Source organism: Palaemon carinicauda, chromosome 19, assembly GCF_036898095.1.
Source record: "Palaemon carinicauda isolate YSFRI2023 chromosome 19, ASM3689809v2, whole genome shotgun sequence".
NCBI classification, from domain to species: domain Eukaryota; kingdom Metazoa; phylum Arthropoda; class Malacostraca; order Decapoda; family Palaemonidae; genus Palaemon; species Palaemon carinicauda.
The window spans coordinates 122,506,492-122,534,245 of NC_090743.1; the positions used below are offsets into that span (position 1 = coordinate 122,506,492).

At 42.4% G+C, this 27,754-nt stretch overlaps 1 protein-coding gene across 1 annotated transcript in view; it reads left to right on the forward strand.

Moving 5' to 3' along the window:
• Orc3 (origin recognition complex subunit 3) overlaps window positions 1-26,563 on the forward strand; it is a 68,020-nt gene extending 41,457 nt beyond the window's left edge. The window contains exons 13-14 of the mRNA XM_068393864.1: window positions 21,560-21,744; window positions 26,007-26,563. Coding sequence (XP_068249965.1) covers window positions 21,560-21,744; window positions 26,007-26,112 — 291 coding nt within the window. The 3' untranslated portion in view covers window positions 26,113-26,563. The remainder of the gene's footprint in view (window positions 1-21,559; window positions 21,745-26,006) is intronic.
• Window positions 26,564-27,754: the final 1,191 nt, after the last annotated feature.

The window sequence follows — 27,754 nt, forward strand, 5'->3', positions numbered from 1 at the left end:
GTAGGAGTACGACTTCAGTCGTTTAAACTTTTAAGTAGGTAAAAATAGTTGCCTTTCATGTCATGGGTAGACCTCACCCACCCGATAGGTGGAGCAAGCCTCGCTTTGATTTTGGCCACCAGACAGCACTGGCATACTTCTTGCCATTCTCATCTGGCTGTTTTAATCTTTTACTTTACTTTCAGATTGAATACAGTAAATACTCTGGCAGACAGTCACATTCAAGGGATATTTATGGAAGGCAAAAGTTTGCAATGTTTCGTGATAAATATAATTGCAAGAGTTTTTGTGCTACTTGCCATTATCCAACATACTTGTTGCTCTCGGGCCTTGTGTATGTTGTACTGCTCTGTCCCTCGTGTGTGTTTTCTTACAACAACGACTATGGGAACTAGGGAGCTGGTGTTCCTTCTTCTTTCCTTCCTTGTCTTCCCGATCCCGGGAAGGCATCACCTGTCATTGTCATTGGCTTCGCACCTATTGCATAAAATGTACAGTAATTCAAGTACTGTACTTCCCTCTCCTTTGCTTCATCTTCATTGGCGTCAACGTGCAAAAATGATCATCAACATGCATGATTGCCTCTGACCATGAACATCGACACGTACAAGCTTCACGAACGCAAATCTCCACTCGCGTGAGCTTTTGGATTTCGATCACCCACGAGCATGATTGCCACTAATCACAAAGGGTTCATGCGTTACATTCTAGGTTACTTACTTCTAGGAGTAATTAACGTCATTAAAAAGTCAGGGAAGTCCAGTCAGTACAAGTTGTGTACATGCAACTCCAACCAATTCTCTCACCACAAGAAAGAGTGCCTTAATCTCTTGTACGGAACTGAGCTTACGCACTGCTGGTCAGGATAAAGGGATGATCACCGTCTCTCTCTCCTTGGGGAAGAGAGTAGCAGGGCATGCTGGAACTATTCCAATCTGGGAAGAGGTATTGGTATGCACTGCTCTTGCTTCGTCTGTTTCTATATCTTCTTCCTATCCTGCTGTCAGAAGATGACAGCTGCGCCAAAGAGATCTACTAGAGGTGAAGGACAGTCTTCAAATCTATTTTGAGGGATGAGAACCTCTCTTTACCTATTTCTCCCCGCGTACATGTCTGAGAGACATTATGTACCCGTTCCGGAACTTATCTACTCAGAAAGTGGATCCTAGTACATTCTTTCCTCGTACACTAGACAAGAGATTACATACAATATTGGTAACACTTCTTTTCCCAAGAATCCTTTTTGGTATGTGATATAGGTGTTCACATGCCTGTTACCAGTGTTCGGTCTCATGAGAAACTATATCACAGTATCTCTCCCATCCTCCCCAAAAAAGGGGGAGAATGGAAATGATATATGCATACACATTTCTCAGGTTGAGAATACATTTAGACAACATATACTTTTGGATATAGGTTCTTCTGTGACCACTTACCAGTCTCCGTAGGGACCTAGCCTAACACCTCAGTCATCTTCATGCTCAGGTAGTTAAGAGATTATAGGAGTTCTCATTTTTGCTCCTCCTCCGGATCTTATTGCATTGGCATTTCCCATATTAGTAATCACCAAGTTTAGTAATATGGGCTTCCTCTCTCCTAAAGATGAGACTTCTATTAAAGGACGATGGTTTTTGTAATAATACCCCTCTTTGTGTTGCTCGTCTTCAATATTAAATACAAAAGTAAAATGCAAGCTATGTTGTTTTAACCCAACGTACATCGGTCTCTTGAGTGATAAAATAACAATCAAGTACTGTACTTACCGCGCCTCGCATGGAAGTTTATCAATTAAATTACAAGTATATGGTTTTTATAAAATGATAAAAGGTTTTAAGTTTTTTCATGTTCACTTTGTAGGATTAAAACTCTACTTTTGTTGTGTGTCTTCGAACTAATTAAAGACTTGGGATAACACAAATTTTTAGAATACCATATATCTCGTGACATGAGACGCTACGAATGGTAAGACTCATCCCATGTTTAGCGAAGCAATTTTAAAAAAATGAAAAAAAATTGAGGATTCTACAACTTATCATAGCAGCAATTCCTAGTCGGTGATTTTAGTTTGATTTTTTGTCTGGCACAGTAAATTTTGATATTTTGGTTGTATTATGATATGTGTTAGTTAATATCAATTATCTGTACACCTGTTATCCCAATTTTATTACATATACAAAAAAAAAAACACTAAAATAGTCTTGGCTGCTCTCATGTGTAACAATGTTTACAAGTGTCTGTACATGAAAACAGTGTTGACAATTACTCTTGATCAAATTTTGGTAGAGAAGTAAAATTCCAGAAATACTTCCCAAATTCCTCGTGAATACATTTTCCTACAAAATTGAATATTGATCAAATAAAGTATTCTCTAGAAATTTCACTAGGTGGAATAATTTTTTTCAATATTTAACTTAGTCGGTGATTATATAGCTGCAACTCTGTTGCTCGACAGACAACTCTACGGAAAAAACTCGCCAGCGATCGCTACACAGGTTGCGGGTGTGCCCAACAGCGCCATCTGTCGACCAGATACCCAGCTCTCAATGTAAACAAAGACTCAATTTTCTCTCTGTCGAGGTGTCGACAAGACGTACTTTACTCGCTGTTGCTAAACTGGAGTTTTTCACATCTATTTGGTGAAGTACTATATTCTAGTTTTGAGCTTTCGCTATGCAGGTGTTTTATCTTCATCTTAAATCTTGAACTCGTTTTGGATAGATTTAATTATGGTGACAAAGAGAGTATGGACTTTCTTTCACTTTTAAATGGCCGACCCTTCCCTTAGACGGAAGTGTGTTTAGGCTTTTAGTAATTATCTTATCACGTTTAGATTTTCCTCTATATATTTTATATCTCTCCGCCTTTATTAGGCCTCTTCGATTAACTTTCCATTTATTATAAACATATAAAAATAAATTTTAATGTTTTGTTTATATAGACCTTTCCTGAGAGTAGGCGGTCCTAACTTGGAAACCGAAGTTAATCAACGTTGAGCCCTTTATATCGTAATTAGCTTTTAAAGGATTTAAAGCTTTTTAAATGTAATATTTTATGAAAGAATTTCTTTGATAGTCTTCGTACTGTTTTCAAAGATGAACTAACGTTTTGTTTATTTATGCTACGCAGTTGTTGACGTTCAGGACGTTCAACATGCGCTCTATCGTTACGATAGAGAGAGAGTGTATCACGGTTTCACTTTGCAGTAAGAGTAAATCGATTCTGACGTTTTGTTCATTCTTTCTTAGCTTAAATGTTTTAAATTCTATTTTAAAGGAACTTTTTATTTGAAAAACCTTTCAGTTTTTTCCTTTAGTCAAATAACATGTTTTTTTGACGAAATATAATTGGGTTCTTCTTTTAGGTGCGAAATCAAGAGAGAAAGAGAGAGAGAGATAGAGACGGAGGGAGAGAGATGAGAGAAAACGTTCCGTTCAAGCGGGTAACGTTGTTCTCGAGTTACTCTCGTCCCTAGTCGCTGTACGGGGAGGAAGGATAAAACGTTTTTAGTTTTTTATTCTCGTCCCCAGGCTATGTGCGGTGAGAGATTGAAAACGTAGTTATATGAACTAGTATTTAGTCTCTTTCCCAGCCACTGATTTTTTTATCTTAAAATATGTTTTCTGTTTTTTGCTGGTATTAATGAGCTTGCATTATACGACTGATTTCGCAATTACTACCTTTTAATGAAGGGTAGAATTGCGTGTTTCAGGTAGAAATCAGTAAAAGTTTCGATTTCAGTGAAATAAGTGCAAAACAGAAAATCGAAGAGATAAAGTGATATGCGCAAAGTGTTACAGTGTTGCGTCCGAGGGTTCGTCTGTTCGTGCCTGTCGTTCACCTAGTCCGGGACCTCTTGCATGCTCCCAAGCCCAGGGGAGAAGTAATGTCAAACGACTTATGGGTTCGAGAGGCCTTGATCAACGAACAGACGTTTTCCCTCTATGGTATCGGGTGTATCTTACCAAGATCTCCCCTACCATAAGACGAGAGAGACGTTGTTTCTCCTCGTCATCCGAAGGCTTTTCGCATAAGAAACCTGTCACAAGGTTTCGAAGCCCTTAAGCGAAAGTCAGTCCTTTCAGGACAGGTCCAGCGTCCTGGTTACAACCATTAGGACAGCTCTGACCCTATGCAGTCATCGGATAACTGCTCGCCGCCTAACAAAAGCGTAACACAGACTCCGAGAGTCTTTTTTTGTTGGCAAAGTGTTGCGGTCACAGACGTTACCCTCGTCTCTTACCACAACCATTTCCGTTGATCCTTAATGGGTTGTATGGCAAGACATGCAGTATATGCTTGCCTCCCTTATGGAAGACTATTCTGCCGATTAGTCCGTTGAGTCTAGCCGTTTATCTCATCGATATCCTGGCTTTCAGCCAACCTAACGTTCCTTTGTGCTTACTGTTGACGTTGGCGTAGCTTAGTCACGTCAGTCAGGTTGTTTAGAACCACACTCGATGCGGTCTCGTGTGGTTTTTCAGCCGCATTTGGACGTTAGGCCACTTGCTGATGCTCCTGTTGACGTTCAAAGACGTTCACTAACAATCGGAGTTGACTTGTTTTGACGCTGTGCGTCAACCTCCGCATTCTAGAGTTGTTTTGACTGCTCAGTCTAGGCAGTCAAAGCAGTCTCGAGTGGACGCTGTGCGTCTTCACGCACCTGTTGTGGTTGACAGTTCAGTTGTTGACAGTTCACAGACTGTCAAGCAGTTACATGACGTTGCGTTCTGGTCCGCTACTAATGCACCAGTGAGTGTGGACTCTGCTTGTAAAGCATTGCCACCACGGTAGGTCTCTCCCTTGCTTGAGACTCAGCTTTTATCGGACAAGGTTCCTGTAGATGAGGAAGTTGCTGTTCCCCCTCCTACTGATATTCCCTTGAGGACTCTGTCAGATGGAGAGGAGCCTAAAGCTGCTTAGCCTCCTATGGACTTTAATTAAATCATGATGATTTTTTTAAGGATCTTTGTCCGGATCTTTTTGTAACTGCTGCTCCTCGTTCGCCTAAACGTCAGAGCTTACACTAGGCCTAGCTACTTCGAAGCCGTTGTTTTTAAGCTAGTGCTCTCTCGCTCTCCTAGAGAGCTTTACGTTGGCTAGGCGACTGGTTTTTCACCAGGAGGAGTTTGGGGGATACAGCCTTTGCTTTCCCTTCTTTTAAACTGGTTTATAGAGCGAGAGTCTGATATGACACGAGAGAAGTTCTCGGCTTGGGAGTTCATGCCTCTGCCCAGATAGACTTCTCAATTCTCGTAGACTCTCCCTGGCGCCTGGCCAGGAGACGCTCCAAGTTGTTTACAGGTCAACTTCACAGCTGTTTTCGAGCCTTTGAAGTTTTGCTGTACAATTATGTCATGCATAACAAGGCTTTCAGGGATGGTAAGCGGTACCGCCTCAGTCGCTAACCCCGTCTGTTGCCACACCTGCTCCCGTAGACCCTAAATGGGCTTTGCTGCAAGACATGCAGTCCAAGCTTGCGTCCTTGATAGAGGACTTTAATGCGGAGAAGGTTGCTACCGAACCTTCTGGCCAACAACCTTCCAACCGGTCGGTTGTGCGCCCTGTTGACGCTGAGGTAACCTACTCGCGTCTGCCAGTTGAGGTGGTTCCTCCACCGATGCGACCCAGTGTGGGTTGCCAGCCGCACGTTGACGTTAAGCGACGCTCGGAGGTGGTTGTTGACGTTCAGGACGTTCAACAACCAGCAGAGGTGACTTGTTTTGACGCAGTGCGTCAACCTCAGCAACCCGGTAGGGTGTTGACTGCACAACCCAGACGGTCTAGACAGTCTCGGGTTGACGCTGTGCTTCCTCGCGCACCCATGGTTGTTGACATTTCACAGACTGTGCAGCAGTTCCATGATGTTGCGTCCGGCTCCGTCACACATCCACCAGTGCGACCGGACTCAGCGAGCCAGACGTTGCCTACTCCGTTGCCGTTTCCTCATCTGTTTTCGGATGAGGAACCCTCTGATGAGGACGTTGCTGAACAACAAGACGATCAGCCCCCAGAATAGATCAAGCCCTGCTATCCATCCAGAGAAGGAACGCTGCTCAGTCAGGCTGTGGATGAGTCTGGTAGGGACGCTGTCATCCGTGGAACAATTTGTGTCACTAGGAAGACTACACCTCCGTCCTCTTCAATACCATCTAGCTTTTCACTGGAAAAAGGACAAGACGCTATAGAAGCGGTCTCGATCCCGGTTTCCGAAAAGATAAAGTCTTGTCTGACTTGGTGGAAGGACAATATCAACCTAAGAGAGGGTCTTCCCCTGGCTGTTCAGACTCCCAACCACGTTCTCTTCTCGGACGCATGGACGTGGGCTGGGGCGCGACACTAGACGGTCGGGAATGCTCAAGACTGTGGAACTCGAGTCAGAGGAGCATGCATATCAACTGCAAGGAGCTGTTGGCAGTACATCTGGCCTTGAAAAGCTTCAGGTCTCTCCTTCGAGGCAAAGTGGTGGAAGTTAACTCGGACATCACCACGGCCTTGGCGTACATCTCCAAACAAGGAGGTACCCACTCACTGACGTTGTACGAGATCGCAAGGGACCTGCTCATCTGGTCAAAAGGTCAAGACATCTCCCTAGTAACGAGGTTCATCCAAGGCGACTTGAACGTCATAGCAGATTGTCTCAGTCGGAAAGGGCAAGTAATTCCAACCGAATGGACCCTCCACAAGGATGTGTGCAAGAGACTTTGGGCCACTTGGGGTAAAACCATCCATAGATCTCTTTGCAACCTCGCTGACCAAGAGGCTTCCAATCTATTGCTCTCCAGTCCCGGACCCAGCAGCAATACATATAGATGCTTTCCTCCTAGATTGGTCACATCTGGATCCCTACGCATTCCCACCGTTCAAGATTGTCAACAAGGTACTGCAGAAGTTCGCCTCTCACGAAGGGACAAGGTTGACGTTAGTTGTTTCCCTCTGGCCCGCGAGAGAATGGTTCACCGAGATACTTCGATGGTTAGTAGACGTTCCCAGTAGTCTTCCTCTAAGGGTAGACCTTCTACGTCAGCCACACGTAAAGAAGGTACTCCAAAGCCTCCACGCTCTTCGTCTGACTGCCTTCAGACTATCGAAAGACTCTCGAGAGCTAGAGGCTTTTCGAAGGAAGCAGTCAGTGCGATTGCTAGAGCAAGGAGAGCTTCTTCCATTAGAGTCTACCAATCGAAGTGGGAAGTCTTCCAAGACTGGTGCAAGTCAGTTTCTGTATCCTCGACCAGTACCTCTGTAGCTCAAATAGCTGTTTTTCTCTTATACCTGAGAAAAGGACGATCCATTTCAGCTCCCACTTTCAAGGGCTACAGAAGCATGTTGGCATCGGTCTTCCGGCATAGAGGCTTAGATCTTTCCAAACATAAAGATCTGCAAGACCTCCTTAAGTCTTTTGAGACCACCAAGGAGCGTCGTTTGGCTACCCCTGGATGGAATTTAGACGTGGTACTAAGATTCTTCATGTCAGACAGGTTGGAGCCGTTACAATCAGCCTCCCTGAAAGATCTCACTCTTAAGACTCTTTTCCTGGTATGCTTAGCCTCGGCTAAAAGAGTCAGTGAGATTCATGCCTTCAGCAAGAACATAGGATTTTCGTCAGAAAAAGCCACTTGTTCGCTACAACTTGGTTTTCTAGTAAAAAATGAGCTGCCTTCTCGGCCTTGGCCTAAATCTTTTGATATCCCCAGCTTATCGGAGATCGTAGGCAATGAACTAGAAAGAGTCTTATGCCCTGTTAGAGCTCTTAAGTTCTATTTAAAGCGTACTAAACCTTTACAAGGCCAATCTGAAGCTTTATGGTGTTCAGTTAAGAAACCATCCTTGCCTTTGTCAAAGAATGCTTGGTCAGACTTTATCAGATTGTTAATACGAGAAGCTCATTCACATCTGAGTGAGGAAGACCGAACTTTGCTTAAGGTGAAGACGCACGAAGTTAGAGCTGTAACAACTTCCGTGGCCTTTAAGCAAAATATATCTCTGCAAAGTATAATGGACGCAACCTATTGGAGAAGCAAGTCAGTGTTTGCGTCATTTTACTTGAAAGATGTCCAGTCTCTTTACAAGAACTGCTACACACTGGGACCATTCGTAGCAGCGAGTGCAGTAGTGGGTGAGGGCTCAACCACTACAATTCCCTAATTCCATACCCTTTTAATCTTTCTCTTGAAATGTTTTTATTGTTGTTTTTTGGGTTGTCCGGAAGGCTAAGAAGCCTTTCGCATCCTGGTTGATTTGGCGGGTGGTCAAAGTCATTTCTTGAGAGCGCCTAGATTAGGGGTTTTGATGAGGTCCTGTTGTATGGGTTGCAACCCTTGATACTTCAGATCCTAGGGGTCGATCAGCATCCTAAGAGGATTGCGAGGCTCCGTAAGGAAGACGTACTTAAAAGGCAGAGTAATTGTTCAAGTCGACTTCCTTACCAGGTACCTATTTATTTTGTTTTTGTTATTTTGATAACTTCTAAAATTAAATAAAAACTCTTAGCTCATAAAAGTGTAAACATATATTGCTGGTCTCTACCCACCCCCCTGGGTGTGAATCAGCTATATAATCACCGGCTAAGTTAAATATTGAAAAATGTTATTTTGATAATAAAATAAATTTTTGAATATACTTACCCGGTGATTATAAATTAAAGGACCCTCCCTTCCTCCCCAATAGAGACGCAGTGGGACGAGGAGAAAATTAAGTCTTTGTTTACATTGAGTACTGGGTATCTGGACGACAGATGGCGCTGTTGGGCACACCCGCAACCTGTGTAGCGATCGCTGGCGAGTTTTTACCGTAGAGTTGTCTGTCGGGCAACAGAGTTGCAGTTATATAATCACCGGGTAAGTATATTCAAAAATTTATTTTATTATCAAAATAACATATTCCAGAAATACTTCCCAAATTCCTCGTGAATACATTTTCCTACAAAATTGAATATTGATCAAATAAAGTATTCTCTAGAAATTTCACTAGGTGGAATAATTTTTTTCAATATTTAACTTAGCCGGTGATTATATAGCTGCAACTCTGTTGCTCGACAGACAACTCTACGGAAAAAACTCGCCAGCGATCGCTACACAGGTTGCGGGTGTGCCCAACAGCGCCATCTGTCGACCAGATACCCAGCTCTCAATGTAAACAAAGACTCAATTTTCTCTCTGTCGAGGTGTCGACAAGACGTACTTTACTCGCTGTTGCTAAACTGGAGTTTTTCACATCTATTTGGTGAAGTACTATATTCTAGTTTTGAGCTTTCGCTATGCAGGTGTTTTATCTTCATCTTAAATCTTGAACTCTTTTTGGATAGATTTAATTATGGTGACAAAGAGAGTATGGACTTTCTTTCACTTTTAAATGGCCGACCCTTCCCTTAGACGGAAGTGTGTTTAGGCTTTTAGTAATTATCTTATCACGTTATAGATTTTCCTCTATATATTTTATATCTCTCCGCCTTTATTAGGCCTCTTCGATTAACTTTCCATTTATTATAAACATATAAAAATAAATTTTAATGTTTTGTTTATATGCGACCTTTCCTGAGAGTAGGCGGTCCTAACTTGGAAACCGAAGTTAATCAACGTTGAGCCCTTTATATCGTAATTAGCTTTTAAAGAGCTAAGGATTTAAAACTTTTTAAATGTAATATTTTATGAAAGAATTTCTTTGATAGTCTTCGTACTGTTTTCAAAGATGAACTAACGTTTAGTTTATTTATGCTACGCAGTTGTTGACGTTCAGGACGTTCAACATGCGCTCTATCGTTACGATAGAGAGAGAGTGTATCACGGTTTCACTTTGCAGTAAGAGTAAATCGATTCTGACGTTTTGTTCATTCTTTCTTAGCTTAAATGTTTTAAATTCTATTTTAAAGGAACTTTTTATTTGAAAAACCTTTCAGTTTTTTTCCTTTAGTCAAATAACATGTTTTTTTGACGAAATATAATTGGGCTCTTCTCTTAGGTGCGAAATCAAGAGAGAAAGAGAGAGAGAGTTAGAGACGGAGGGAGAGAGATGAGAGAAAACGTTCCGTTCAAGCGGGTAACGTTGTTCTCGAGTTACTCTCGTCCCTAGTCGCTGTACGGGGAGGAAGGATAAAACGTTTTTAGTTTTTTATTCTCGTCCCCAGGCTATGTGCGGTGAGAGATTGAAAACGTAGTTATATGAACTAGTGTTTAGTCTCTTTCCCAGCCACTGATTTTTTTATCTTAAAATATGTTTTCTGTTTTTTGCTGGTATTAATGAGCTTGCATTATACGACTGATTTCGCAATTACTACCTTTTAATGAAGGGTAGAATTGCGTGTTTCAGGTAGAAATCAGTAAAAGTTTCGATTTCAGTGAAATAAGTGCAAAACAGAAAATCGAAGTGATAAAGTGATATGCGCAAAGTGTTACAGTGTTGCGTCCGAGGGTTCGTCTGTTCGTGCCTGTCGTTCACCTAGTCCGGGACCTCTTGCATGCTCCCAAGCCCAGGGGAGAAGTAATGTCAAACGACTTATGGGTTCGAGAGGCCTTGATCAACGAACAGACGTTTTTCCTCTATGGTATCGGGTGTATCTTACCAAGATCTCCACGTTGTTTCTCCTCGTCATCCGAAGGCTTTTCGCATAAGAAACCTGTCACAAGGTTTCGAAGCCCTTAAGCGAAAGTCAGTCCTTTCAGGACAGGTCCAGCGTCCTGGTTACAACCATTAGGACAGCTCTGACCCTATGCAGTCATCGGATAACTGCTCGCCGCCTAACAAAAGCGTAACACAGACTCCGAGAGTCTTTTTTTGTTGGCAAAGTGTTGCGGTCACAGACGTCACCCTCGTCTCTTACCACAACCATTTCCGTTGATCCTTAATGGGTTGTATGGCAAGACATGCAGTATATGCTTGCCTCCCTTATGGAAGACTATTCTGCCGATTAGTCCGTTGAGTCTAGCCGTTTATCTCATCGATATCCTGGCTTTCAGCCAACCTAACGTTCCTTTGTGCTTACTGTTGACGTTGGCGTAGCTTAGTCACGTCAGTCAGGTTGTTTAGAACCACACTCGATGCGGTCTCGTGTGGTTTTTCAGCCGCATTTGGACGTTAGGCCACTTGCTGATGCTCCTGTTAACGTTCAAGACGTTCACTAACAATCGGAGTTGACTTGTTTTGACGTTGTGCGTCAACCTCCGCATTCTAGAGTTGTTTTGACTGCTCAGTCTAGGCAGTCAAAGCAGTCTCGAGTGGACGCTGTGCGTCCTCACGCACCTGTTGTGGTTGACAGTTCAGTTGTTGACAGTTCACAGACTGTCAAGCAGTTACATGACGTTGCGTTCTGGTCCGCTACTAATGCACCAGTGAGTGTGGACTCTGCTTGTAAAGCATTGCCACCACGGTAGGTCTCTCCCTTGCTTGAGACTCGGCTTTTATCAGACAAGGTTCCTGTAGATGAGGAAGTTGCTGTTCCCCCTCCTACTGATATTCCCTTGAGGATTCTGTCAGATGGAGAGGAGCCTAAAGCTGCTTAGCCCCCTATGGACTTTAATTAAATCATGATGATTTTTTTAAGGATCTTTGTCCGGATCTTTTTGTAACTGCTGCTCCTCGTTCGCCTAAACGTCAGAGCTTACACTAGGCCTAGCTACTTCGAAGCCGTTGTTTTTAAGCTAGTGCTCTCTCGCTCTCCTAGAGAGCTTTACGTTGGCTAGGCGACTGGTTTTTCACCAGGAGGAGTTTGGGGGATACAGCCTTTGCTTTCCCTTCTTTTAAACTGGTTTATAGAGCGAGAGTCTGATATGACACGAGAGAAGTTCTCGGCTTGGGAGTTCATGCCTCTGCCCAGATAGACTTCTCAATTCTCGTAGACTCTCCCTGGCGCCTGGCCAGGAGACGCTCCAAGTTGTTTACAGGTCAACTTCACAGCTGTTTTCGAGCCTTTGAAGTTTTGCTGTACAATTATGTCATGCATAACAAGGCTTTCAGGGATGGTAAGCGGTACCGCCTCAGTCGCTAACCCCGTCTGTTGCCGCACCTGCTCCCGTAGACCCTAAATGGGCTTTGCTGCAAGACATGCAGTCCAAGCTTGCGTCCTTGATAGAGGACTTTAATGCGGAGAAGGTTGCTACCGAACCTTCTGGCCAACAACCTTCCAACCGGTCGGTTGTGCGCCCTGTTGACGCTGAGGTAACCTACTCGCGTCTGCCAGTTGAGGTGGTTCCTCCACCGATGCGACCCAGTGTGGGTTGCCAGCCGCACGTTGACGTTAAGCGACGCTCGGAGGTGGTTGTTGACGTTCAGGACGTTCAACAACCAGCAGAGGTGACTTGTTTTGACGCAGTGCGTCAACCTCAGCAACCCGGTAGGGTGTTGACTGCACAACCCAGACGGTCTAGACAGTCTCGGGTTAACGCTGTGCTTCCTCGCGCACCCATGGTTGTTGACAGTTCACAGGCTGAGCAGCAGTTCCATGATGTTGTGTCCGGCTCCGTCACGCATGCACCAGTGCGACCGGACTCAGCGAGCCAGACGTTGCCCACTCCGTTGCCGTTTCCTCATCAGTTTTCGGATGAGGAACCCTCTGATGAGGACGTTGCTGAACAACAAGACGATCAGCCCCCAGAATAGATCAAGCCCTGCTATCCATCCAGAAGATGCTGAAGAAGGAACGCTGCTCAGTCAGGCTGTGGATGAGTCTGGTAGGGACGCTGTCATCCGTGGAACAATTTGTGTCACTAGGAAGACTACACCTCCGTCCTCTTCAATACCATCTAGCTTTTCACTGGAAAAAGGACAAGACGCTAAAAGCGGTCTCGATCCCGGTTTCCGAAAAGATAAAGTCTTGTCTGACTTGGTGGAAGGACAATATCAACCTAAGTGAGGGTCTTCCCCTGGCTGTTCAGACTCCCAACCACGTTCTCTTCTCGGACGCATCGGACGTGGGCTGGGGCGCGACACTAGACGGTCGGGAATGCTCAGGACTGTGGAACTCGAGTCAGAGGAGCATGCATATCAACTGCAAGGAGCTGTTGGCAGTACATCTGGCCTTGAAAAGCTTCAAGTCTCTCCTTCGAGGCAAAGTGGTGAAAGTTAACTCGGACATCACCACGGCCTTGGCGTACATCTCCAAACAAGGAGGTACCCACTCACTGACGTTGTACGAGATCGCAAGGGACCTGCTCATCTGGTCAAAAGGTCAAGACATCTCCCTAGTAACGAGGTTCATCCAAGGCGACTTGAACGTCATAGCAGATTGTCTCAGTCGGAAAGGGCAAGTAATTCCAACCGAATGGACCCTCCACAAGGATGTGTGCAAGAGACTTTGGGCCACTTGGGGTAAAACCATCCATAGATCTCTTTGCAACCTCGCTGACCAAGAGGCTTCCAATCTATTGCTCTCCAGTCCCGGACCCAGGAGCAATACATATAGATGCTTTCCTCCTAGATTGGTCACATCTGGATCTCTACGCATTCCCACCGTTCAAGATTGTCAACAAGGTACTGCAGAAGTTCGCCTCTCACGAAGGGACAAGGTTGACGTTAGTTGTTTCCCTCTGGCCCGCGAGAGAATGGTTCACCGAGATACTTCGATGGTTAGTAGACGTTCCCAGTAGTCTTCCTCTAAGGGTAGACCTTCTACGTCAGCCACACGTAAAGAAGGTACTCCAAAGCCTCCACGCTCTTCGTCTGACTGCCTTCAGACTATCGAAAGACTCTCGAGAGCTAGAGGCTTTTTGAAGGAAGCAGCCAGTGCGATTGCTAGAGCAAGGAGAGCGTCTTCCATTAGAGTCTACCAATCGAAGTGGGAAGTCTTCCAAGACTGGTGCAAGTCAGTTTCTGTATCCTCGACCAGTACCTCTGTAGCTCAAATAGCTGTTTTTCTCTTATACCTGAGAAAAAGACGATCCCTTTCAGCTCCCACTATCAAGGGCTACAGAAGCATGTTGGCATCGGTCTTCCAGCATAGAGGCTTAGATCTTTCCAAACATAAAGATCTGCAAGACCTCCTTAAGTCTTTTGAGACCACCAAGGAGCGTCGTTTGGCTACCCCTGGATGGAATTTAGACGTGGTACTAAGATTCTTCATGTCCATGTCAGATAGGTTGGAGCCGTTACAATCAGCCTCCCTGAAAGATCTCACTCTTAAGACTCTTTTCCTGGTATGCTTAGCCTCGGCTAAAAGAGTCAGTGAGATTCATGCCTTCAGCAAGAACATCGGATTTTCGTCAGAAAAAGCCACTTGTTCGCTACAACTTGGTTTTCTAGCCAAAAATGAGCTGCCTTCTCGGCCTTGGCCTAAATCTTTCGATATCCCCAGCTTATCGGAGATCGTAGGCAATGAACTAGAAAGAGTCTTATGCCCTGTTAGAGCTCTTAAGTTCTATTTAAAGCGTACTAAACCTTTACAAGGCCAATCTGAAGCTTTATGGTGTTCAGTTAAGAAACCATCCTTGCCTATGTCAAAGAATGCTTGGTCAGACTTTATCAGATTGTTAATACGAGAAGCTCATTCACATCTGAGTGAGGAAGACCGAACTTTGCTTAAGGTGAAGACGCACGAAGTTAGAGCTGTAACAACTTCCGTGGCCTTTAAGCAAAATATATCTCTGCAAAGTATAATGGACGCAACCTATTGGAGAAGCAAGTCAGTGTTTGCGTCATTTTACTTGAAAGATGTCCAGTCTCTTTACAAGAACTGCTACACACTGGGACCATTCGTAGCAGCGAGTGCAGTAGTGGGTGAGGGCTCAACCACTACAATTCCCTAATTCCTTATCCTTTTAATCTGTCTCTTGAAATGTTGTTTTTTTATGGGTTGTCCGGAAGGCTAAGAAGCCTTTCGCATCCTGGTTGATTTGGCGGGTGGTCAAAGTCATTTCTTGAGAGCGCCTAGATTAGGGGTTTGATGAGGTCCTGTTGTATGGGTTGCAACCCTTGATACTTCAGATCCTAGGGGTCGATCAGCATCCTAAGAGGATCGCGAGGCTCCGTAAGGAAGACGTACTTAAAAGGCAGAGTAATTGTTCAAGTCGACTTCATTACCAGGTACCTATTTATTTTGTTTTTGTTATTTTGATAACTTCTAAAATGAAATAAAAAACTCTTAGCTTATAAAAGTGTAAACATATATTACTGGTCTCTACCCACCATCCTGGGTGTGAATCAGCTATATAATCACCGGCTAAGTTAAATATTGAAAAATGTTATTTTGAATATACTTACCCGGTGATTATAAATTAAATGACCCTCCCTTACTCTCCAATAGAGACGCAGTGGGACGAGGAGAAAATTGAGTCTTTGTTTACATTGAGAGCTGGGTATCTGGACGACAGATGGCGCTGTTGGGCACACCCGCAACCTGTGTAGCGATCGCTGGCGAGTTTTTTCCGTAGAGTTGTCTGTCGAGCAACAGAGTTGCAGCTATATAATCACCGGGTAAGTATATTCAAAAATTTATTTTATAATCAAAATAAAATTTTTTGCTGCTTGTGTGACTCTAGGTCTAGTTAGTTTACAGCTAACTTGGTAATACTGGGCTCAACTTGCAGTGAGATGTTTTATCAAGGTTCTGTTCAGCAACAACTATCTGTATTATTTTGGAACCCTTGCAACACCAAAATATTGCTTTATTACAAAAGATCAACAAAATATGAGAAAATATAACGGATTTTGAGCGAAGTGAAAAATCTATTTTTGGGTGAGATGGCCATGACGTCCTAATGGAAGGTTCCTTTAGTAGCTTCCAAAGGGTATATATGACTACAGTGATATTCCCAGAGAATCAAACCAAAGGTTTCACAGAATTCTAACTTCTGGCGCGAGTACCTTTAAGATTACTCTCAAGGGTATCGTATATCATCAGAGGACGTATTCTTGACACACCACATGGCAATCTGCACCCCGAATAGCCTTTACGCCTCGAGGGGGAATACGTGGCAGAATAGAAGGGTAACCGCAACAAAGATTACCCTGGTTCCCCTACTACAATCGTATCACAACCGCGCCAACTCCTTCTGGCGGTCATTCTTTGTAGCGTTGAGCAAGGTGCTACAGATACAGTAGATCAGGGGGGGAAACCGTGAAGATCTTTTCATAGAAAAGAAGGGTGGGTCCATTAGGACGTCATGGCCATCTCGCCCAAAAATAGATTTTTCGCTTCGCTCAAAATCCGTTTTTTGGGCTCAAGCCATGACGTCCTAATGGAAGCATACCAGAGAATTAATGTATCTGTGGTTTTGTGTCAGTGCCTTAACCTTGGGACAATATTTCTACGGCCAAAAGGGCCAATTGAGACAAATGACGTTACCGTTATCCGTCATCATCACTAAGCATAACAATGTTAGTGCTTCCTGCCCCCTGCAGGGAAGAGTCATTTTTAGACGTTAGAAAAGGACCTCAAGGTAGCATATATTGTATGAACAAACATAAGTATACACAGAGAATACAAACGGTCTCAAGGATTGTATATATTGCGGAACCAATATCAGAGTCCTCATCCATTGATTGTAAGCATACAATGATATGAGAAATACTTACATGAGTAAGTTAAGGAACTCTGGTATTTTAAACATGCAATTGTTGGGCGAATTAGGACGCAACTGCATTTTAATAGACATTTATTCCTAATAAATGACTACATGCTAAATGAATGTACAGTAGCATGATAAGGAAATTATACGAGAGACATACTGTACACAGAAATTAATTTTCCCCTTTTTGAAAGGGGAAAATGATGAGTGCCACTCTCAAACTGAAGAAAAGCTCTTTTAACAAGACTTTTCTTTATAATTTCTGTACATGAAATAGTCTAACAACACTGTGTACTATGTACACACGGCACTAGTGGTATCCGTATAATTTCACACCTGAGATTCTGAACAGATTTAGTGTTACCTTGGCAACTCTTATTCAAAGGGAGGTCACACGAAAATTGCTGACCCCTTCTCCTTTTAATTGATAGTCCCAATCAATTTACTGTTCATCGCAGAGCTAGACAGGGTCCAAATAGCACCTGCCGCCACCACATAATGCTTCAATCCATAGATTTGCTTAGTATAGTGTCTGTAAGATGCATTGGACAACCTCCGGTCAATAGGTGAACGAAGAGGCTAAAGTCCACACACTGAAAGGTTCAGTGATGAAGCAACTTTCCTCGGATCTTTTATCTGCAGGAGTACTGTCAGGATCCGCTCCGCGAAAAAAGTAGGTGAGCTTCGCCCTCAGTTGTAGGGATAGTTTGATCCAAAGTTTTCTCCTGTAAAGAGCTGTTCCTCCTGAAGTCTGAAGTTCTATGAAGATAGACCTTAGACGCTCTAGCAGACCTAGAGAGACATCTTCATTCAGAGGGCAGATTCTCCAGGAGCCCCACCTCTTAGTAGGTAGGGCGTCTTTAATGAGAAAGGTTAGATCAGAAAGAGATGCAGTTCTCCCACTTAATGTGGCCCTCATCTCCGGATAGGGCCACTATTTCACTAACTCCAGTCCCAGAGGCTATAGCGAACCGAAAAAATAATCTTTTAGGTTAGATGGTTGAGGGAACAATCCTCATTGTTCACAGGTGAGGCATAATGTAGGACCTTGTCCAAAGACCATGAGATGGGCTTTAGTGGCGTTGCGGGCCTAAGCCTGCACATGTTATCGGAAATTTATTAAAGATTTCAATCGTTAGATCCATTTAAAGGGCATATAGAAGAGGTCTAGTCGGGGCTGACTTGCACAGAGATAATGGTCCATGGATCCAAAGATCCCATCAAGTGACCTCTCTCGCAAAGTCAGCCATACCCTTGGTGCTTACTCAAGGGTTTATATGGAGACAAGGCTGAAGAACTAGCGTTCTCATAGTATCCAAGGATACACTGCCTCCTTCCTCAGAGGCCAACGTGCTGTCGGCCGCCAGACCGTGAATATATGGGTGGACAGAGAAGGACAGGCAGATCATGAGATTGTTTTCGGGCCCTTTTGCTTTACAAAACAATCTACTTTTCCCAAGAAGACTTGTATTGTCTTCTCGTTGACTAGACTTGTATTCTTTTAGGAATTCTATTTTGCCTTTAAGATCCCAGTCTTTTTCCTAACCGTTAAGGGCAAGGAATTCATAAAATGAAGGGATCAGGTGTACTGTGATAAATCGAAGGCAGAAAACTTCTGAACCTCCTGGATAATCCTAGGTGCATAACTAGGACTAGCCTCAGCCTCAGTTCCTTCATTACAGGGAACGGGATGTTCTTGGGCTTTCTGGGAGCCAACAGAGCCCCTCTTCCCTGGAAGGGTCTCAGCATGTAGAGGGCTTTCCGGAGGAAATTTGATGGGCTGAACAGGAATTCTAAGTCCATCACTTCTAAAGTAGAGACATGACGTCTGTTACCTCCATCAGAGGGTCCTCGTGTGGGACTAAATAACGAGATAGTATCTTGATAACGCTCGTGATGAAGAGAACGATCTGCAGCTCGGGGACTTGTCCCCTTCTGAGAGGGAATGGGTCTGCGTCCGTGTACCATTCCAACTCTATTGGGTTGAACCCGAGAAGAGCATCCGCTGTCACCTTGCGGATCATATAAAAACGAGCTGCTGATAGGCGCCATTCCCTTAAGGAAGGGATGGCTAGCATTCCCTAATGAAATGAGACGTCCCTTATCCTCGAGAGAGAAAGCATGGAGTGAAGGCTATCTATTACTGTACTGTATATGTATACAGTAATAAAAGATGTAAAAGTCTAATTTTACTGCCTTTCTCCGAAAAGAAGGTTCACTTCCATTTAGCCACAGTACTATTGCCGGCTTACTACTGTAGGCCAGCCTCCGGCAGCACGAGTACAGTCGGCATGCTACCTACTGAGTCAGTATCTATCTGTGCCGGTCTACTACCAGCCAGAACAATACGCCGACAACAAAAACTGTGGCCAGCAGTTCAAGGGAGAACTGGAGAACCTTGGTGACAAAAGGGACCTCCCATCCACAGCTGCCAAAGCCGCTGGAAGCCGGCAGTCGATGACAGCCGTCATGGCCGCCGGCAGACTGCCGACAGCTGACGGCTGAGGAGGGGGGGTCTGGGCGGCTCTGGCAACCCACCGGCAATGGTAAGGTTACAGGACTCCAGCACAGGAAAGACAATGGCTCGGCCATCGTAAAAGACCAGAGAGGGGAGGGGAGAGGGTCCTATATGAGGTATAGGAGGGACCGGCAATGTTGCTGGATCTACATACCTTGAAGAAACTCTGTTTCAGTACCGGCACGACCACAAGCGGCAGGAGAATCATTTATTCTCCAGCTTAGGAGGTGCTAATACAGTTAAGGGGACGGCAGCTCATGCCGTTCCTCTCAACAAGGGAGAAACAGAGTTCCAATGCCGGCGCCATCCTAGGCCACAAGAGTATACGACTCTATAGCCTAGGGTTGGCGAGCATAGGACTAGTCTACTAGACCACAGGGAGAAGGTGGCGGCAACATTCGACCACTTCAGGTGTAGTCTAGGGAGGGCTAGCCTCCTATGGCGGCAGTTCCGCCGGCAGGGGAATGCAATCACCCCGCCGACTGATTGCCGACAAAGACTAAAAACTCTGAGGTTCTGATCGAATCCCAAAACTTGCCGTCGGCCGTTAAGTGATGAGACAGAAAACTCTAGGCTAGTCATGCCTGAATTCGAAAGTCAAGGCCGACGCAGAGAGTTGTAGCCTAAGGCTACTCTCAGAGAGAAGAGAGATTACCCATAAATCTCTAGTGAGATTAATAACGGTTAATATAATTCCAGGAGATATCGATCTCCAGGAATGATAACCAATACACAAGGGTAACCGGGGAAATGACGAAAGTATATGTTGTCTAGGTTATGCTACCCAGACAAGACGAGATTTCGGTTACCTAAATCACCAAAACTCTGACATATACAATCGCCACGGAAAAGGGAAAAATATGCTTATAGATATCTTTACAATATATAATGCCTAAATAGCTTTCATAATACTGTAATGATTAAGCTATTTACACCGGAATGTCGTTCTGCTAACTAAATAGCACATGTATAAAGAACGACAGCGCCATGGCGATACCGGCGATCGACGAAGATCCGCACACAATAAATACACAAATTCATTGTGAAGCTGGAACTAAATTACATATTGTAAAGAATCAATACTCAACTTTCTGGATGGAGAAAGAAGTCGTAGAAGCATAAAGAATCCCAGAAATCTATCGAAAATGTCAGATCGACAGGGAACACCACCGTAGCGAGTCGCTACAGATAAAGGAATGACCGCCTGAGGGAGTTGGCGCGGTTGTGATACGATTGTAGTAGGGGAACCAGGGTAATCCTTGTTGCGGTTACCCTTCTATTCTGCCACGTATTCCCCCTCGAGGCGTAAAGGCTATTCGGGGTGCAGATTGCCATGTGGCGTGTCAAGAATACGTCCTCTGATGATATACGATACCCTTGAGAGTAATCTTAAAGGTACTCGCGCCAGAAGTTAGAATTCTGTGAAACCTTTGGTTTGATTCTCTGGGAATATCACTGTAGTCATATATACCCTTTGGAAGCTACTAAAGGAACCTTCCATTAGGACGTCATGGCTTGAGCCCAAAAATAATGTTGTCTGCTTGGATAGCATTAGTTGGCATGTTTGCATGTAGATGGCGTTGGCAAGTAGTCAGCTGTTCACCAAAACAAAAATGTGTATCTTGTTATATTCATTAATTAAAGAAAGTACATTCAAAATGAATTTATTTATTACAACTAGATCATAATTGTAGGCTTATATTTTATGTATGGTGAATGCGAGTGTTTTTATGTCATTACTGGGGTGTTTGAGAGTTGTCAAACTCCCCTACACAACTTTATCATAGTGTTAAGATGGAGGGTGATTTTTTAGGGCATTTTTTTTTAAAGAAAAGTGTGTCGTATGACATGGGAAATACGGTGATTTGTATTTTTCCTAACTTTACAAGCTCTCAAGTCTTTCAAAGACACAGGGTGATTTTGGGGGCATTTTTCTGGGAAAAAGTGTGTATTATGACACAGGAAATACGGTAATTTATATTTTTCCCAACTTTACAAGCCTGAGTCCTTCAAGTTATATTGCCCACCTCTACCACCCCGCATGTCCTAGGTCAGAGGTCAAAGTGAAGTTACTCCACCTGTCGGTTTACTTTAAAAGTTTAAACGCTCTTTCCAGGTTTTGCTGAAGCCATACTCCAATATTATTATAGGTCTTGAGTTTGTATAGATGGGAAAAATTGATTACAGAAGATTACATATAGCACACAGTTGAAGGTACCTCTCATCCAGAAGTGTATTTATACTGTGTCAGTAATGAATGGATTGAAAATCTTCTGCCATGTTTTGCTTGAAAGATTAATACTCAGCAAGTGAGGATTGTTTGAAAGTTTAGTACTATATCAGTTTGTGTTTTAAGATGGTATCTCATTGAGATGTGTACTTGAAAGTTTTTATGAATTGGTAATGTTGTAAGTCATTCTTGATAGCCTTTTCAAGGCTAGTTTGGGTGTCATACGTAGCGTTCTACAAGAAAAATATGGTTGTTAAAGATTTTAAGAATTTTATTGATAGCAATTTATGTTACTGTGATGAAAACTTGTTCCTATTTTAGTGTGAGTGCTGCATCCTAGACGAGCCCTCAAATATCGTGACAAGTTTGCCGGATGTGAGCGTGGCATACAAGCTTCATTTGGAATGTGGCCGTCTGATCAACTTATTCGATTGGTTGCAAGCGTTTGTCTCGGTCATTGATCCAGAAGCAGAATCTTCAAGCAGGAAGATTGACAAAACATATCAGTATCCTTTTTCGTCTTTGTTAATTTTAACCCATAGATTGGAAAGTAGTTTGATCTTCCTTCGGAGGTAAGTGCAGGGTTCACATTAATATGCTTTTATTGTTATAACGTTAGGATGTTTTATTGGTGTCTGGAATTAGTCTTCCCTTGTTGATCTCATCCTTTTTATATTTAAAGTCAATGGCTTGGCAAAATCTTGCATCCTTTTCTATGCCAGTAGATTCCTGTACTCTTTGATATTCTCTCCAATGCAGGAATGATTTTTATTTGCTACCTCAGCCATTGTAATTTTTGTCTTTAAATACTACACTTGATTTGTTGTTACTGCATTTCAACCTAACAAATTCACATTTACAGACCAAAAGAACAGGTTGTATGGCATCTTGTTCCTCAATTGTCACTGACTTCCAAATCATCAGTAGGTATCAAGGACCATTGATTTTATAATCCCAGATTATTATCAATCATTCATTTAGAATCATCAGCATATTAATCTTTAACATATTTAAAATTATTTTTTTTTATATATATACTGTATATGTTTTGGTGAAGGGAGTTTCCTCATTTTTTTTTCTTGAATTTTTATGTTGACTAGGTTATTGTTTATTACTCTTTCTTGTCTTAGTTGTGCTTCGTCAGTACTTGTTTGACTGCCTGATTTCTCTCTCTCTCTCTCTCTCTCTCTCTCTCTCTCTCTCTCTCTCTCTCTCTCTCTCTCTCTCTCTTTCTCTCTCTCTCTCTCTCTCTCTCTCTCTCTCATTTCAATTATCAGCATTTGAATTTGGTATGTCACAAAAGTAATAAGATCAACTATGGGGCTGGGAACCCCTCTCTTGTATCTACATCCTGTGAGACAGCAACAAAGAGATGGAGCTGGGGGGAGAGTGACTGCTCCCCGCACTCTAGTTTTGGGGTGTTTGAATGTGCGTGGATGTAGTACGATAGAGAGTAAAAGATGTGAAATTAGAAGTATGTTTAGGAATAGAAAGATGGATGTATTGGCCTTGTGTGAGACGAAGGTAAAAGGAAAGGGTGAAGTGATGTTTGGTGAAATGTCTGGTAGAGTGTCTGGGATTGAAAGGGGAAGAGCGAGAGAGGGTGTGGCCTTATTGCTGAGTGAATGGATGACAGGTAAAGTAGTGGAATGGAAGGAGATATCATCTAGGTTAATGTGGGTAAGGGTTAGGTTGGGTAGGGAATGTTGGGCGTTTGTCAGTGCGTATGGGCCAGGTAGTGAGAAAAGTGAAGAAGAGCGTAATGAGTTCTGGAATGAATTAACTAGGTGTGTAGAAGGACTGGGTAGAAGGAATTATGTAGTTGTCATAGGTGATTTAAATGCTAGAGTGGGCGCTGGAGAGGTAGAAGGTGTCATTGGAAAGTATGGCGTACCAGGTGAAAATGAGAGTGGTGAGAGACTGGTAGATATGTGTGTTAAACAAGAGATGGTGATAAGTAATAGCTTTTTCAAAAAGAAAGATAAAAATAAGTATACATGGGTAAGAGTGGCAAATAGAAGAGTAGTAGAAAGGGCATTAATGGATTGTGTTGATAACTAAAAGAATGTTTGGAAGATTGAAAGACGTGCACGTGTTTAGGGGTATGGCTAACGGTATGTCTGATAATTTTTTGGTGGAAGGAAAATTAGTTGTAGCAAAAGAGTGGGGGAATAGAGTAGGTGAATGTAAAAGGGAGCTAGTGAGGGTTGAAGAGCTAATAAAACCGGGGGTAAAAAGTAAATATCAGGAAAGGTTGAAAATGACATATGACGAAGTGAAAGTAAGAGAAACTGGCAATTTAGAGGAGGAGTGGAAGTTAGTAAAAGAAAATTTTGTTGGGATTGCAAGTGATGTGTGTAGCAAGAAGGTTGTTGGAGGCAGCATGAGGAAGGGCAGTGAATGGTGGAATGAAGGAGTGAAGGTAAAAGTGGAAGAGAAAAAGAGGGCTTTTGAAGAATGGCTGCAGAGTAATAGTGTAGAGAAGTATGAAAAATATAAAGAGAAAAATGTGGAAGTAAAGCGCGAGGTACGTGAGGCAAAGAGGGCAGCTGACCTGAGGTGGGGTCAGGGATTGGGTCATTCATATGAAGAGAATAAGAAGAAGTTTTGGAAAGAAGTGAAGAGAGTAAGGAAGGCTGGGTCAAGAATTGAAGAGACAGTGAAAGATGGAAATGGGAGGTTGTTAAAAGGAGAGGAGGCAAGGAAAAGATGGGCGGAATATTTTGAAAGTTTACTGAATGTTGAGGATAATAGGGAGGCAGATATAATTGCTGTTGCAGGTGTTGAGGTGCCAGTGATGGGAGATGAGAATGAGAGAGAGATTACAATAGATGAAGTGAGGAGAGCACTAGATGAAACGAGAGTAGGAAAAGCGTTTGGTATGGATGGTGTGAGAGCTGAGATGTTGAAGGAAGGGGGTGTGACTGTACTTGAATGGTTGGTGAGATTGTTTAATATGTGTTTTGTGTTGTCAATTGTACCAGTAGATTGGGTTTGTGCATGTATTGTACCACTATATAAGGGTAAGGGAGATGTGCATGAGTGTTGTAATTCAAGAGGTATTAGTTTGTTAAGCATAGTTGGAAAAGTGTATGGTAGAGTAATGATTAATAGGATCAAGGATAAAACAGAGAATGCAATCTTAGAAATACAGGGTGGTTTCAGAAGAGGTAGGGGTTGTATGAATCAGATTTTTACATTAAGGCAGATATGCGAGAAATATTTAGCAAAAGGTAAGGAGGTGTATGTTGCGTTTATAGATCTGGAGAAAGTGTATGATAGAGTTGATAGGGAAGCAATGTGGAATATGATGAGGTTATATGGAGTTGGTGGAAAGTTGTTGCAAGCAGTGAAATGTTTCTACGAAGGTAGTAAAGCATGTGTTAGGATAGGAAATGAAGTGAGTGATTGGTTTCCGGTGAGAGTGGGGCTGAGACAGGGATGTGTGATGTCACCGTGGTTGTTTAATTTGTATGTTGATGGAGTGGTGAGAGAGGTGAATGCTCGAGTGCTTGGACGAGGATTAAAACTGGTAGACGAGAATGACCATGAATGGGAGGTAAATCAGTTGTTGTTTGAGGATGATACTGTACTGGTTGCAGACACAGAAGAGAAGCTTGGCCGATTAGTGACAGAATTTGGAAGAGTGTGTGAGAGAAGGAAGTTGAGAGTTAATGTGGGTAAGAGTAAGGTTATGAGATGTACGAAAAGGGAAGGTGGTGCAAGGTTGAATGTCATGTTGAATGGAGAGTTACTTGAGGAGGTGGATCAGTTTAAGTACTTGGGGTCTGTTGTTGCAGCAAATGGTGGAGTGGAAGCAGATGTACGTCAGAGAGTGAATGAAGGTTGCAAAGTTTTGGGGGCAGTTAAGGGAGTAGTAAAAAATAGAGGGTTGGGCATGAATATAAAGAGAGTTCTATATGAGAAAGTGATTGTACCAACTGTGATGTATGGATCGGAGTTGTGGGGAATGAAAGTGACGGAGAGACAGAAATTGAATGTGTTTGAGATGAAGTGTCTAATGAGTATGGCTGGTGTATCTCGAGTAGATAGGGTTAGGAACGAAGTGGTGAGAGTGAGAACGGCTGTAAGAAATGAGTTAGCAGCTAAAGTGGATATGAATGTGTTGAGGTGGTTTGGCCATGTTGAGAGAATGGAAAATGGCTGCCTGCTAAAGAAGGAGATGAATGCAAGAGTTGATGGGAGAAGTACAAGAGGAAGGCCAAGGTTTGGGTGGATGGATGGAGTGAAGAAAGCTCTGGGTGATAGTGGGTGATAGGAGGATAGATGTGAGAGAGGCAAGAGAGCGTGCTAGAAATAGGAATGAATGGCGAGCGATTGTGACGCAGTTCAGGTAGGCCCTGCTGCTGCCTCCGATGCCTTAGATGACCGCGGAGGTAGCAGCAGTAGGGGATTCAGCATTATGAAGCTCCATCTGTGTTGGATAATGTGGGAGGGTGGGCTGTGGCACCCTAGCAGTACCAGCTGAACTCGGTTGAGTCCCTTGTTAGGCCGGAGGAACGTAGAGAGTAGAGGTCCCCTTTTTTGTTTTGTTTCTTTTGTTGATGTCGGCTACCCCCCAAAATTGGGGGAAGTGCCTTGGTATATGTATATATGTATGTATTAATAACTGATGATGAGCAGTTTAAATTGATTAGCCTTTGTTACCAGAATTTTGGTATTTTCATATTCTAAAGTAATTACTGTACTATATTTCTATTTTGAGCATTATCATGATTTATTCATTGCCCTTAACTTATATCAATAGAGCACGATTTGTGCAAGCACTCTTGGAGCTACAATTTCTCGGCTTTGTGAAGCAGACACGTCGTAAAACTGATCACGTCTCAAGATTGACATGGGGCGGATGTTGAAATGCCCAGGAAAAGTATGTAACATGGCCCTGTGATTCTGCATTGGCTAGAAAATAATTTTTTATTCTGATAATACTGTATCTCTGCTGTTACTCTCAAGATAGAAAAGTGCAAACAGTCCCCTTCAAAATCAGTAACTCTGGGATGCTTTCTTTTTGTTATAAAGAAACATTATTGATATGTTAGATCTCCTAAGTACAAATAAAGAGTTGACATGTATTTTTTAATCGTTGTATAAATTTAGATACATTAGTGCATTTTAGTATTTTTCAGTGTAGGGGAAAACTAGTGTATTTTTAGTTCTCTAATAAACAAGTTCCACGTCAATTTATAAGATATATAAATTTGGATTGAACCCCACAATTTTTTATAGTTTTTTATAACTTTTGTTAAAATAAATGCCAATAATATTGATGTACTGTATATAAAAGAAAATAATTTTTTATGATAATTTTACTTGTTTTATTATCTTTTCTTAAGGTTTCATGAATAATAGCTCTCTTAGAAAAATAAAATATATGTAATTTTTACTCAATGATAAATGCATGACCAGGTAAGTTGATCAAATACAGATAGTAGTAAACAAGGATAAAATCTCCATGTAATTAGAGAATTCTGTAATATAAATGATCGAAGTTGTGACAGAGGTGAGAAAATCGATATAACAGACCACTAATTACAGAAAAGGGAGTTTTAGAGGAAACTACATATAAAACTGTTGAGTAAAGTGTTAGAAAATATTGGGAAGAGATAAAATATATCAGAATAGAGACATGACAAAAATGATAATTTGATGAGGCAGCAAAAAGGAAGCTGCAAATGAAAGGCATCTAGGGAAGGTGAGATGAAGATCGAACCAGATTGGATGAACGGTAAGTTCTGAGAAGAAATGAAAAAAAAAAAAAACGGGGTAAAAGCTTGTCAGACGAAGACAATACCTGGCATGGGAAGAAAAGGAATGTTACACCTGTATAGTCCGCAAAAACAACACAGTAAAGAAAGCAATGTGAAAAAATGAAGAAAAGTCTAATAAGGTAAATAAGGATAGGAAGAAAATATTCAAAATAATAAGCTAAAGGTCTAAAGAAAAATTTAGAAATGCAATTATATAAAGAATTGTAGAGTATTCTCCAAAGAAGAACAAATGGATATACAGTGCTGTAGTTTGGGAAAAAGTATATACAAAATGAATAAAATGAAATGAAAGCGGTAAGGAATAAAAAAAAAAAAATGAAATACTTAGAGGAATTAAATGAAACAGAAAATGAGGAAAACAATTATAACATTCCCTAGAGAAATAAGGAAACTGCTGGATATGGTAGCTCCAGCAGAACAGATGACATGGTAAAAAAAATGTAAGAAAGATGTGAAATAAGGTAGCAGGACCTGAAATAACACATACACAATGTTAATAAGAATCCTAAAGTTATAAAATAGTTAAGAAACCCAAATTTGAATATCTAAGTCACATCACTTAAAATATGTCATACATAATATCCTTGGTTATTATGAAAACCTAAGTGGAATAAAAATATAAACAAGTTGGAAGTGTAGAAGATATTTTTATCTTACAATATCAGGTTGAATAAATTTACAAAAGAAAGCTTAATGATAATATCAATAGACTTTAGAAGGACATATG